This window comes from Tursiops truncatus, chromosome 3, assembly GCF_011762595.2.
Source record: "Tursiops truncatus isolate mTurTru1 chromosome 3, mTurTru1.mat.Y, whole genome shotgun sequence".
NCBI lineage: Eukaryota > Metazoa > Chordata > Mammalia > Artiodactyla > Delphinidae > Tursiops > Tursiops truncatus.
Window position 1 is genome coordinate 168,343,972 of NC_047036.1, and position 12,950 is coordinate 168,356,921.

Below are 12,950 nucleotides of genomic sequence, written 5' to 3' on the forward strand. Positions count from 1 at the left end.
TGCAAAATAGTCTTCCTGCGCCTCCCCCTGGAGAGAAAATGAAGTAGAAAATGAGATTGCGCATGTAGAAAAGCGCTTAGCCCCGTGCTTGCGACAGGGCAAACCAGTACCTGAAATGTGTTTTATTAATAGTAATGATAGCTAATTAAAAATAGCTGACGTGTATTGAGAACTGTGTCAGGCACGGCGCTAATCCCTGTACATATACTTAGTGAATTTTACTCTCCCCCTGTGAGGTCGTACTGATGACCCCATTGTGCAGATAAGGAAACTGAAGAATAGAAAAATACGAGTATCTACTGTAAGAACACTTAAAGTGGTGGAGCTAATAAGGTGTTTTGTTCACTGCTATATCCACAACACCTATAGCAGTGCCTGGTATAGTAGACGCTCGATCTGTCTTTGTGGAATAAATGAGTGATTAATACCTGCCTTTAAAAAAGCTTTTTTTTTCTTGTAAATAGACAGGTAGTTGCAAAAATGGTACTGAGAGGTCCTTAGTACTCTTACCCCTGTACTGTCATCTTACCTAACATCAAACCGAGGAAATTAACCTTGGTGCAATCTACAGACCCTATTAATATTGTAATCTGCTTTTAATAGGAGTGCTTGGCAGTTTGCAGACTGATGTAGTTGCTATGATATGGTTAATATTCTCAGCTAAAACGGCTCTTCGCTTTTTGCACCTAAGCATTGCATCCGGGAGGCGTGCACCCTGCACCGGGCGGACCACGCCCCAGGGAAAATCCAAGTGTGGAACGCAGACCCTCTATATTAGAGCAGCGGCGCCGACGCACAAGGGTTACCCTGTGGGAGGCCGTCCATGCGCCTGCGCGGGGCGTCGCTTCGCCCCGCCCCAGAAGCGGGGTCAGATGACCCGCCCAACCGGCGTCGGCCTATAAAAGCTCGGGTGTTGACGTCAGCGTTCTCTTCCGCCGTCGTCGCCGCCATCCTCGGCGCGGCTAGTTACACTCGGATCTGCCTGGGAGAATCCACCGCCATCCGCCACCATGGTGAGCAGCGCTGTTCAACGGGCGGCCTGAATCGGCGGCGGGGCCTCCGTAGGGCCGGCCCTACCAGGCCTGGAGAACTGTGGCCTCCCTGACTGAGAGGAGACATGGCGGCGGCGGCGGCGGCGGGGCCGGCGGGCTCGGGGCTGGGGAAGCGGCTGCCGCCATGTCTGCGCGATGCACTGCTAGCCGAGCTCCGCTTCCGGGGGCGCCGCCGCCTCCAGGACCCCGGGCCCGGCTGGAGCTGGGGCGGAGGCGGGGCGGGGGGGTATGATGATGTGGCAGACGCTGTAATGGCGGGCGCCGCGGTGCGAGCGGGGAGAGGGGAGCCGCCTTATGTAACCCGTGGGCTGGGAGTTTGAGTCCGATTTTCTGTCGGGAGCCGGGGGAGGCAAGGAAATGGCAAAAGGAGAGAAGAGTAAGACCTTTAGAAGCGTCTCGTCTTCTGACGTTGTGTAACCTTGGTCCTCCCTGTACCTCCCAGTTGTGAACACCTGATTCCAGAACTACGAGGTGGAGGCTCGTGCCTGTTAGGGCTGCGCAAGCCTCCCACCCGACCGGGGGTGGCATATTTAAGAATCAGGGGCAGGGTGCGTGGCTCTACCTGATTGACCCCCACCCTGCACAGCGAGAGGTGACCTTGGATTTTAAAGAGGCCCTTTGGTTGGGGGAAGGCTGGGGGTATAACCAGTGGCAACACAGTGGGGGGAACTTCAGCTGGACCCTAGATACGTCAATATACTATAAAGGAAATCTGCTGTCATTCTTTGAGACTTACTCCCCAGTACTCATTCTGGGTTGTGACAACCAGCGTCTGGCTTTTCAGGGACGGGGTGAATTGCACTTTTAAAGGGGTGTCAACAGAGAAAGGGGGATCTGGGTGGGAGTTGAGGCAGCGCCAGGACCAGCTCCCTCTGGCCATGGCCTAGCAGTCTCTATTGATCAAGGTCTCAGTGCCAAGCCTCATTCCTGGAGTGCCGGGCCATCCTGAGTCGTCCCCCCGCTCCCCCCCGCCCAGGTGAACTTCACAGTAGACCAGATCCGGGCCATCATGGACAAGAAGGCCAACATCCGAAACATGTCCGTCATCGCCCACGTGGACCATGGCAAGTCCACTCTGACGGATTCCCTGGTGTGCAAGGCGGGTATCATAGCCTCCGCCCGGGCTGGGGAGACCCGCTTCACTGACACCCGGAAGGACGAGCAGGAGCGTTGCATCACCATCAAGTCGACGTGAGCAAAGCCTTGGCACCCTCTGGACAGGGAGGGGGGAGGTGCTTACTCTGAGTCCTTGGGCGGTGGGTAGGGGGGACAGCCAGTAGCCAACCCTTTCCTGACAGGTTTCTGGGGAGATGAGCACATTGGGGCTGGGTTTTTGGACTGTGAGAGACAATGGGGCTTCAGCTAGTGAGATGGGAACCTTTGTCTCCTGTGGGAGAGGCACAGTGATGGGTGGTATTAAGGGGATTTGGAGAGGAGGGGGGCCGAGGGGCTCTTGGCATTGTCTGGAGAAGTCTGGGTGGGTGCTGCTGGCATCCAAGGATGCTGGTAAAGGTCTTGCCTTACCTATGGTGGCTCCCTGTGAGTTTTCTGGCCCCAGATGTTAAGAGGGTGAGAAAACCCCCCTCCCCCGCAAAAAAAAGAAAAAAAAGAGGCTGTAACAACAGTTGTTTTCATCTGGTAACATCTCCTTGGTCATTGGCTCTGAGACTCCTTTCAGCTGGGGAGGGAAGGGTGAAAGGTAGTCTTTGGGGTTTCTGGATCTTGCCTGATTGTGTAGCAGCTCTTTGAAATCAGGTGTGTTGAGCCTGAGAGGAACCAGGTGGACTCTGGTACCATTGCACCTGTACCAGGGAGGTGGTGGTTCCCGGCAGAGGGTGCTGCAGAGGTAAATGTCCCTGGATAGGATAGCTCTTGTGTGGGAAGTCTGCCGTTCATCTCTAGGGATGAGTAATGCAGGGGGAGGAGACAGGTTGCAGCATCTGTCTGGCTTTTTAGTGGATTACAGCCTCACTTCAGGATCAAGAGCATCCACCCTGACTCCCGTGGGCAGGAACCTGATGGACCACAGGGCTAGTGGGAACAGGTTAGGAGCCAGGCTGAGGTGTGCCTCCATCCTGGTAACCTGTCGCAATCTCTCAGGGCCATTTCCCTCTTCTACGAGCTCTCAGAGAATGACTTGAACTTCATCAAGCAGAGCAAGGATGGCTCTGGCTTCCTCATCAACCTCATTGACTCCCCTGGGCACGTGGACTTCTCCTCAGAGGTGACAGCCGCCCTCCGTGTCACCGATGGTGCCTTGGTGGTGGTGGACTGCGTGTCGGGTAAGCAGCAGGCTTCCCCACGGATGGCGGGGAACCTGGGGCTGTCCCCTCTTTGGCCGACGGAGACGCCTCATCCCCTGCTGGTCCACAGGCGTGTGCGTGCAGACAGAGACGGTGCTGCGCCAGGCCATTGCCGAGCGCATCAAGCCTGTGCTGATGATGAACAAGATGGACCGGGCCCTGCTTGAGCTGCAGCTGGAGCCCGAGGAGCTCTACCAGACCTTCCAGCGCATCGTGGAGAATGTCAACGTCATCATTTCCACCTATGGGGAGGGCGAGAGCGGCCCCATGGGCAACATCATGGTAAGATTGCCTGACTGCTGAAGTCGGGGTCCCTTGGCGGATCGCCGTCTCCTGCTGTGTTCCTAGTACCCCCTCCCGCTTCTCCCACCGGGTGGGCAGCATTCCTCATGCAGATTGGAAGGGTTGTGGTTTTCTCCTTCAGGGCTGCCCTTGGGAAACCACTGTTGTGAAGCCATGGCCTCCTGGGGATTCTTGGGAGGTTGGAAGGTGAGGTTGCCAGGAACCTTGGAATGGCAAGAAGGCTGGACTTCGGTGGAGGCTGTGGGGTAGCAGCTCAGCCTGCTAACAGAGGGGCATGGGGCAGTGCCTGTGGCATCATCGCACACCCTGTCGTGATGGGGGCAGAGCTGGGCACCCTGTACATGATGACTAAAATTTCTTCACTTTGACCTGACGACTGTTGAAGAAATCCAGTGTCTGAGGGCCGGGGTGCTTGGGGGCTTCATTGATGTGGTTTGTGTCCAACTGTCCCAACTCACAGCTTTCTCCTGCTCTCTCAGATTGACCCTGTCCTCGGTACTGTTGGCTTCGGGTCTGGTCTCCACGGCTGGGCCTTCACTCTGAAGCAGTTTGCAGAGATGTACGTGGCCAAGTTTGCTGCCAAGGGTGAGGGTCAGCTGGGGCCTGCCGAGCGGGCCAAGAAGGTGGAGGACATGATGAAGAAGCTATGGGGAGACCGGTGAGTGCTGGAGACACAGCCCAAGTGTCCGTGGGGTCCTTCACACCTGCATCCCCCCAGATTCCCCTAACTTGGGTTGAGTCTTGTCTGACAGGTACTTTGATCCAGCCAACGGCAAATTCAGCAAGTCAGCCAACAGCCCAGATGGCAAGAAGCTGCCGCGGACATTCTGCCAGCTCATCCTGGACCCCATCTTTAAGGTGAGCTGGCGTGTGCTTGATATAGGTAGGTGTCCCTAGGGCTGTCCTTGGGTTCCCTGAGAATCTGGTACCCAACCTGCTGCAGCCAGTAGCAAGATGCCGTGGGGCAAGGCAGGGCCAGGCTGCAGAGGCAGCTCCTGGGACAAGGATGAGGCAGCATGAGGTCAGAACGCCCTCAGGGTTCCACCCTGACAGGGAAGTCTCCCTGCCCCCTGGGCTTCATCATCAGGGGGACCATCAGCCTCCCTGACTGGGCAGCAGGTGAGATGAGGTAGGAGGGTCTAGGGTTTGCAAGCCTGTGAGTTTAGTGAGTGTATGCTCAATATCTGAAAATAGGAAGGGTTTTTTTTTCTTTTAACAATCTGTCGAGAAGTGTCCCCGTGATTTGCTTAATTGGGTCAGGCCTTTGGCGGTAAGTGAAGATGGCCTTTAAAGCTCCAGGGCAGGAAGCAGGTAGCTTCAGGCTTCCAGTATGTTCCCAAACCCACTTTGCCATGTCTCTTGGGTGTCAGGTGTTTGATGCAATCATGAATTTCAAGAAAGAGGAGACGGCAAAACTAATTGAAAAACTGGATATCAAGTTGGACAGTGAAGATAAAGACAAAGAAGGCAAACCACTTCTGAAGGTGAGTGGAGCGACCATCCTGTGAGTCCCCAGCCCAGCTTGAGTGCCATTTTCTCAGGTAATCAGACAGCTGGCTGTAAGGGTCTCAGTCAGGGCTCCATGCTGGGCCCAGGCTTATATTAGAAGTATCACCAGCAGGAGCTCTGTCACCAGCAGGGATGGGTAGGAGACATCAGCTGTTTCACACTGTTCTTCTAGATTCTTTCTCAAGTCATTTTTTTGGTCCCTCTTTCACATCCCCTACTTTTAGGCAGTGATGCGCCGCTGGCTACCTGCCGGGGATGCCCTGCTGCAGATGATTACCATCCACCTGCCCTCCCCTGTGACGGCCCAGAAGTACCGCTGTGAGCTCCTGTACGAGGGGCCCCCAGACGACGAGGCCGCCATGGGTACGTGGGGTGTGCCTGCATCCTGGGGTTAGAACGCCGGGCAGAGCTGCAGAATTCTGGAAAGCTGAGCTGCCAGGGAATCAGTTTCCCCTGTGGGGGGTTCCTTTCTCTCTCCTCAGGCATTAAAAGCTGTGACCCCAAAGGCCCTCTTATGATGTACATTTCCAAAATGGTGCCAACCTCTGACAAAGGTCGGTTCTATGCCTTCGGCCGGGTCTTCTCAGGGCTGGTGTCCACCGGCCTGAAGGTCAGGATCATGGGGCCCAACTACACGCCTGGGAAGAAGGAAGACCTATACCTGAAGCCAATCCAGAGGTGAGGTGCTCCGTGAGGCAGAGGGTGCCCAGCAGCCTCCCTTTCGTCCCTCAAGCCAGTGAAGGGGGAAGGGTGAGGGTTATCTGAATGTAGACTTGGCCAGGGGAGGCCCACCAGGAAATAGTGTCTCCTTCTCCCCACTAGGGATTCACAGTGAGACACAGCCCGGAGTTGGGAAGCAGTTAGGCTGAAATTATGGTGGCAGCATACATTTTAAAATACCCAGAGAATAGGCTCTGACCCTAGAGATGTCATGTGGCGGGTGGCCACCCAGTCCAGGTGTGGGTAGTGGGAAGAGCCTCCATTCCTGCTCGTTCCTCGGGGCCCTGACTGTATTGCGACCTGCGAGTGCCGCCGGTTTCCCTGTGGCACGCATGTCTGGCCTGGGTCAGGGTGCAGAGTCCTGCACAGTGCACGTGTTAGTGAGCAGGTGGCTCTGTCCTGGTGTGCAGGAGCCAAAACTGTCATTGAGACCTGGGTCGCAAGATAAGTTCAGAGCTTGGCCCAGGGTGGGGTGGCACTGCCCCTTCAGACAGGAAGACAGCCGCAGGCTCCAAGACAAAGGAGGCTTGTCTTTGGTCATTTGGGGATCTGCCACCCCAGTGCCGATGCATTGTGGCCTTTTGTGTCTCCCCCAGGACAATCCTGATGATGGGCCGCTACGTCGAGCCCATCGAGGACGTGCCTTGTGGCAACATCGTGGGCCTCGTGGGCGTGGACCAGTTCCTGGTGAAGACAGGCACCATCACCACCTTCGAGCATGCCCACAACATGCGGGTGATGAAGTTCAGCGTGAGCCCTGTCGTCAGGGTGGCTGTGGAGGCCAAGAACCCGGCCGACCTGCCCAAGCTGGTGGAAGGCCTGAAGCGGCTGGCCAAGTCGGACCCCATGGTGCAGGTGGGTGGGCCCCGGCTGGAGGCGGACACCTGCGGCAGTGGTGGTTTGTTGGCTTATGCCGTGTGGCTGAGCCGAAAGATTCCGCTGGCTTCTCACACAAGTAGAGATTCCGTGTTGAGAAAACCAGCTGTGCTGGGTACACCTGCCCTGGTAGAGGTGCTGCCCTTAATTTAAATGGTGGTTTTCCACCCAGGAACCCGATTTCTTTCGTAGGCTGCTTGGGTCTTTACAGGCTGGTTGTGCACGGGGGGTCCTTACAGAAGGTTAATGTTGAAAACGAGTAAAGAGGATCCTGCTGTCTTCCCCCCAAAACCCCATTTTGGGAGTCTGCCTTTTCCATCTGGAGGAAAGCTTGGAGCCCGCTTTCTACCTGTCCCTAGAATCCCTTGGGTTTCCCGCATTTGTCCCGGGGTCTGTGCTCAGGCTGACACGTGGCCCTTTTCAGTGCATCATTGAGGAGTCCGGGGAGCACATTATTGCGGGTGCTGGGGAGCTGCATCTGGAGATCTGCCTCAAGGACCTGGAGGAGGACCACGCCTGCATTCCTATCAAGGTGAGGCCTGGCGCTGCTCTGGTGGCTGGAGGCCCGCTGTCCTCAGGACGGAGGGCAAGGCAGGGCCCTGGGTCCAGGCTGGGCTCTGAGGGGCCCATTGACTGGGCCACTCAATTCTCTGTCCTTCCATCCGTTACTGCCAGCTGATATGTGCTGTCGTGACACCAGCTTAGATGCGTTGGCAAGGCTGGAGTGTGAGCGGTCTGCTTCTTACAAATTTTTTAAAAAGCTCTTGGGAAGTGCAGACACTGAGGCTTATGTAGCCGGCCCCACGCCCAGCTGGTGCGTTCTGGTTTCCATTCTCCTTTTTTTCCCCCACAGAACTGAGCGCAGATCTGTGTCTGTTCTCAGACGTGGATTTGGGTTTCTTTACGTGTGGTTCTCTTTGTTAAGCTTCTTTTTGTTTCTCTACTTAATAGGAATGAAATTTTCTTTTTTCAGGTACGGTGACAGCTTTTCCCCATTATTCTCTATATTAGAAAACTAATATGCTGGGGTGTGGGGTTAGGCCTAGCACTTGTATCTTTTGAGATTTTTTTCCCCAGTTAATACCGCATATGTGGAGTTTCACTGTTTCACCAGCCCTCTTGGCAGCGGGCTTCCTTCTACAAGGGAGTACCTGCACACCTCATGTTTACACAGAAGACGTGCATGGCTCTGTGCCGCCAGATCAAACTCGCTCTGTTTTCTGTGCCACTGCCACTGTTAAGTGGGCCTCGTTATTAGGAAGACCGTCTGTTAAGATGCCTCTCAGGTGTCTGGTTCCTGTGGCAGACCTGACCTGACCTGCATGCTCCTTTTGCAGAAATCCGACCCAGTTGTCTCGTACCGAGAGACCGTCAGTGAGGAGTCTAACGTGCTCTGCCTGTCCAAGTCCCCCAATAAGCACAACAGGCTGTACATGAAGGCACGGCCCTTCCCCGACGGCCTGGCCGAGGACATCGACAAGGGCGAGGTGTCTTCCCGCCAGGAGCTCAAGCAGCGGGCCCGCTACCTAGCTGAGAAGTACGAGTGGGACGTGGCCGAGGCCCGCAAGATCTGGTGCTTTGGCCCTGATGGCACCGGCCCCAACATCCTCACTGACATCACCAAGGGCGTGCAGTACCTCAACGAGATCAAGGACAGTGTGGTGGCCGGCTTCCAGTGGGCCACCAAGGAGGTGAGGGGCTGCTCAGGCACAGCTCTGGTGGGTTTGTCACTGGGTCGTCCTCCTGTCCTTGTTTCCCTGTTGGCAGGGTGGGGCTGTGGTCCTGCCTCCTGGGAAGGGGACCCTAGGGAGGCTGAGATGGTCTCTGTCGGTGAGACCTAGAGGAGCTGGCACAGACAGTTCTGGCTGACCTGTTCTCAGGAGCTGCAATAGAGGCGGTTTCTTGATGGTGTTCCCCTTCCTCCATAGGGGGCGCTGTGTGAGGAGAACATGCGGGGCGTGCGCTTCGACGTCCACGATGTGACACTGCACGCGGACGCCATTCACCGCGGTGGCGGCCAGATCATCCCCACGGCCCGGCGCTGCCTGTACGCCAGCGTGCTGACTGCCCAGCCCCGGCTCATGGAGCCCATCTACCTTGTGGAGATCCAGGTGGGGAGGCCTGGCCCCCCCAGCTGCTGCTCCCGGTCCCACCCTGCCCAACAGCTGCTAATAGCCCTTCTTTGCCTGACAGTGTCCAGAACAAGTGGTTGGTGGTATCTACGGTGTGCTGAACAGGAAGCGGGGCCACGTCTTTGAGGAGACCCAGGTGGCCGGCACCCCCATGTTTGTTGTGAAGGCCTACCTGCCTGTCAATGAGTCCTTTGGTAAGTGCCAGTCTGGTGTGGTCCTCAGATGCCTGCTGCCTTTGGGGTGGAGCCCAGCAGACATTCAGCCCATCTGGTCTAGGACGGGACGCATTTCTTTTCTTTTTTTTTTTATTATTTATTTGGTCGTGCTGGATCTTAGTTGCGGTAGGCTTGCTCCTTAGTTGTAGCTCACGGGCTCCTTAGTTGTGGCATGCGAACTCGTAGTTGTGGCATTCATGTGGGCTCTCTAGTTCCCTGACCAGGGATTGAACCTGGGCCCGCTGCATTGGGAGCGCAGAGTCTTAACCACTGCGCCACCAAGGGAAGTCCCAGGGGCCCAGTTCTTTCTTGTTGTGCATGGCACAGGGTGGGTCTGATGGGAGCTGTTGCTTTCTGCATCGCAGTTGTGGAGGAGGAGGTGCCTGTTTCTCATTTGGGCCTCTGGACTGTTGAATTAGGGGGAAGGTCCTTGGGCCTGTAAATCTAAGAGCAAAGCCTGCAGAGAAGCTGTGCTGGAGCCCCTGGTTCATCCTGAGAAGGAGCAGGTGGAGACCAGAGGCCCAGGAAGGGCCAGCCTTGCCCCACTTATTAATCAGTAGCCTTTGAGGGAGCCTTTGGGTGAGGGATAGGATAATGGGCCTGACATCTGACATGAGCCAGGTAGTCCAGACTCAGTGATCTTCTGGTGTGGTGTGGGCCTGTGTTCCCACCTTCCCCTCCTGGCCTCTGCCAGGGAGCCGTGAGGCTGCCTGGGCTGCCCGGTGAGCGCCGTTTCTGTGCCTCCTACAGGCTTCACCGCTGACCTGAGGTCCAACACGGGCGGCCAGGCCTTTCCCCAGTGTGTGTTCGACCACTGGCAGATCCTGCCCGGTGACCCCTTCGACAGCACCAGCCGCCCCAGCCAGGTGGTGGCAGAGACGCGCAAGCGCAAAGGCCTGAAGGAAGGCATCCCGGCCCTGGACAACTTCCTGGACAAGTTGTAGGCAGCCTCCCCGCAGCCCGCTGCCTGGTGGGACTCAGGCGCAGCCCCTGCACCCAGGGACAGGTGACCACAGCAACAGCCCCACATTCTCCACGACACCTTGAGGCTGTCCAGACCCAGTAACGCTCTGCCTGACAAGTTTCTGGGGCCCACTCCGTGCCATCGCTCAACATGAACACTTGATGCCGTTTCTTTCGATATTTATTTCTAGATTTCAGACGCAACAGAAGTGCCCTCACGGCAGGGACTTATCTGGCCGGTAGGGATGGGGGAGGAGATGGGACACCCAAAGCTTTTTTGTTAAGAGGGAAATTCACATGTCCAAAAAAAGTTAAAAATAAACGCATTAAGAGGTTTATTTGGGTAAATGGCCTGCAGTGGATTTTCCTCCGGAAAGGGGGAAGGAACAGGCGGGTAGATGTTCTCTTTGGACAGAAGCTAGAAGGCAGGAAATCCTGTGCAGTGTCACCATGAGCACCTCCAGCTGTATTAGTGCCATTGGAATAATAAATTTGATATGGTGGTGATCGTGCTTGCGTGTCCATGGTCTTTCTCCATCCGCTCAGGCTAGAATGAACTCCCTGTGCCGGTGAGCAAGGCCATTGTTTACGCTCCAATACACAGTGTTCAGTATCACCTCCAAATGTCCAGGGCTGAGGCAGAGGTCCGTGAGACTTCACGTGATCCAGGCGAGTCCAGTTGTCCACCTGTCACGTGGGGCCAGCTGGTGGAACTGTCCTACATCTGTGCTGTTTGCAGGGGCAGCCACTGGCCTCATGTGTCTACTGAGCATTTGAAATGGGGGTAGTGCAAGCCCAGGACCGTTACTTTTAGCTGTAAACATATTTCCATAGTCTCATGACGCTGGTGCTGTCTTAGCAGTCAGTGCAGGCTGGGAAAATTGCCCATGTGCTCAGCTTTGTCCCATCAAAACTTCCCTGTGGTTACTGCAGTGCTGACTAGCACCCTGGGGGCTGACTTGTGCCTGGGTTGTGGGAGGAGCCTCAGTCTAACTTTCATGCTAGGAGCCGCTCTTTGAACAAACAGCAAGGATTCCTTTGTAGGATTCTCTGGATTTGTCTATTCAAACTTTACCCTAAAGATTTGTAACGTTATGCGTGGGTTATCACTCTACATGCCTGTCCTTAGGAAGGCGGATGGGGACAATGAGGTGCTGGTGTGGGGTTCCAGGCCAGGAGGGTGGCCATTGTGCTCCCAGGCTGCCCAGACCTATACCTCCACTAATATGTGTCTTGTTAAGGTATGGAAAGGGGAGGAAAAGAGCTGTAGAAACCTGATGAACGTTGCCTAGAGCCAGATGACCAAGGTCAACATCAGTGATAAGTCAGGATGATACTATGGACCCTTGATAAGGAGTGATGAAAATGGCACTGTATGGTCTTCCTAAAACCCGTCACCCCTCTTTAACCACAAGAAAGACAAATCCCAATTGAGGGAGTAGACCAATCCTCAAAACTGTCTAAGTCATCAAAAACTGGGAAGTGTGAGAAGCTCAAAGCTCAGAGGAACCTAAGGAGACATAACTAAAGGTGACGCGGGATCCTCGAACAGGAGAAGGACATTAGGGAAAAACAAGGAACTCTGAATAAAGTACAGACTGGTTAATAACGTATCACTCTTGGTTCATTAATGGTGACAAATACAAGATGTAATAGGGGAAACTGGATATGGGAGAAAGTGCTGCTTTAGCTGTGCACTGAAGTGTGCTTAGGAGTTAAGAGTGGAGGAAGGCGGTTCCCAGGTAGGAGGAAGAAAGAGCTGGTGCCATCTCAATGAGATGCTTGAGGCGAGAAGGCAAATGGTGTTGGAGTGAAAAAGGGCGGGGGGGGGGGGGGTTGCACGAGGTTAGGGTGGCCAGCAAGGACCAAAAGACACAGGTCCGTGTCAGATGGTATCTGAGCTAGTTCAGCGTGGGCTTTAGGTTCGGGCCTCTCTGGGAATGAATCTCAGTTACGCCTTTGCCAGCTGTGTGACTCCGGGAGGGTTACCTAACCTCTCTGGGGTCTTGTTTCCCTAACTATAGAATGGGTAAAATATTAATGTATTTTACCTCCTCGGGTTGTTGATTGGTACGCAGTAAGGCTCAATCAATGCTAGCTGTTACCATGTATCTTGAGCTTAAAAGGAGTCACAAAACAATCCTCAAGGGGCTTTCCTGGTTGGCTCAGTGGTTAAAAATCCACCTGCCAGGGCTTCCCTGGTGGTGCAGTGGTTGAGAGTCTGCCTGCTGATGCAGGGGACACGGGTTCGTGCCCCGGTCTGGGAGGATCCCACATGCCGCGGAGCGGCTGGGCCTGTGAGCCATGGCCGCTGAGCCTGCGCGTCCGGAGCCTGTGCCCCGCAACGGGAGAGGCCACGACAGTGAGAGGCGTGCGTACCGCAAAAAGACAAAACAAAACAAAACAAAAAAGAATCCGCCTGCCAATGCAGAGGACACGGGTTCGAGCCCTGGTCTGGGAAGATCCCACATGCCGCGGAGCAACTAAGCTCTTGCGCCACAACTACTGAGCCTGCGTGCCACAACTACTGAAGCCCGCGCGCTTAGAGCCTGTGCTCCGCAACAAGAGAAGCCACCGCAATGAGAAGCCCGCGCACCGCAACGAAGAGTAGCCCCTGCTCGCCACCACTAGAGAAAGTCCGCACTTAGCAACGAAGACCCAACACAGCCAAAAATAAATACATAAATAAAAATTGAAAAAAATATCTCAAGCATTAATGGCAACACCAGACCAATCTCCTAATTTGCATCTTTATGTATTTGGAATATGGTTAGCATTTTACAGAGAAGTAAACTGCCACTCAGGGACTAAAGCAGGCCAAGGGTTAACCTCACGGCTGTCATGCCGGAGCTGGGCCTTGGATTCGCGTTATCTTAT

At 55.0% G+C, this 12,950-nt stretch overlaps 1 protein-coding gene and 1 non-coding gene across 2 annotated transcripts; both read left to right on the forward strand.

Annotated features, from left to right (window-relative positions):
• Positions 1 to 867: 867 nt before the first annotated feature.
• On the forward strand, positions 868 to 10,585 carry EEF2 (eukaryotic translation elongation factor 2). Its single transcript, XM_033854697.2, has 15 exons — positions 868 to 1,013; positions 2,029 to 2,243; positions 3,153 to 3,334; positions 3,426 to 3,637; positions 4,138 to 4,316; positions 4,411 to 4,516; positions 5,029 to 5,142; positions 5,392 to 5,530; positions 5,650 to 5,845; positions 6,484 to 6,742; positions 7,188 to 7,295; positions 8,101 to 8,454; positions 8,692 to 8,874; positions 8,957 to 9,089; positions 9,861 to 10,585. The coding sequence occupies exons 1-15, from the start codon at positions 1,011 to 1,013 to the stop codon at positions 10,052 to 10,054; spliced, it is 2,577 nt and encodes an 858-aa protein (XP_033710588.1). The 5' UTR covers positions 868 to 1,010; the 3' UTR covers positions 10,055 to 10,585.
• Positions 3,996 to 4,060, forward strand: LOC117312023 (small nucleolar RNA SNORD37). The gene has a single exon (XR_004526201.1). It is a non-coding gene; the product is annotated as a small nucleolar RNA SNORD37 (small nucleolar RNA).
• Positions 10,586 to 12,950: the final 2,365 nt, after the last annotated feature.

Coding starts and splice junctions, on each gene's coding strand:
- EEF2 (XM_033854697.2), top strand. Junction 6,743..7,187: donor AGTCGGACCCCATGGTGCAG/GTGGGTGGGCCC, acceptor GGCCCTTTTCAG/TGCATCATTGAGGAGTCCGG. Junction 8,455..8,691: donor TCCAGTGGGCCACCAAGGAG/GTGAGGGGCTGC, acceptor CTTCCTCCATAG/GGGGCGCTGTGTGAGGAGAA.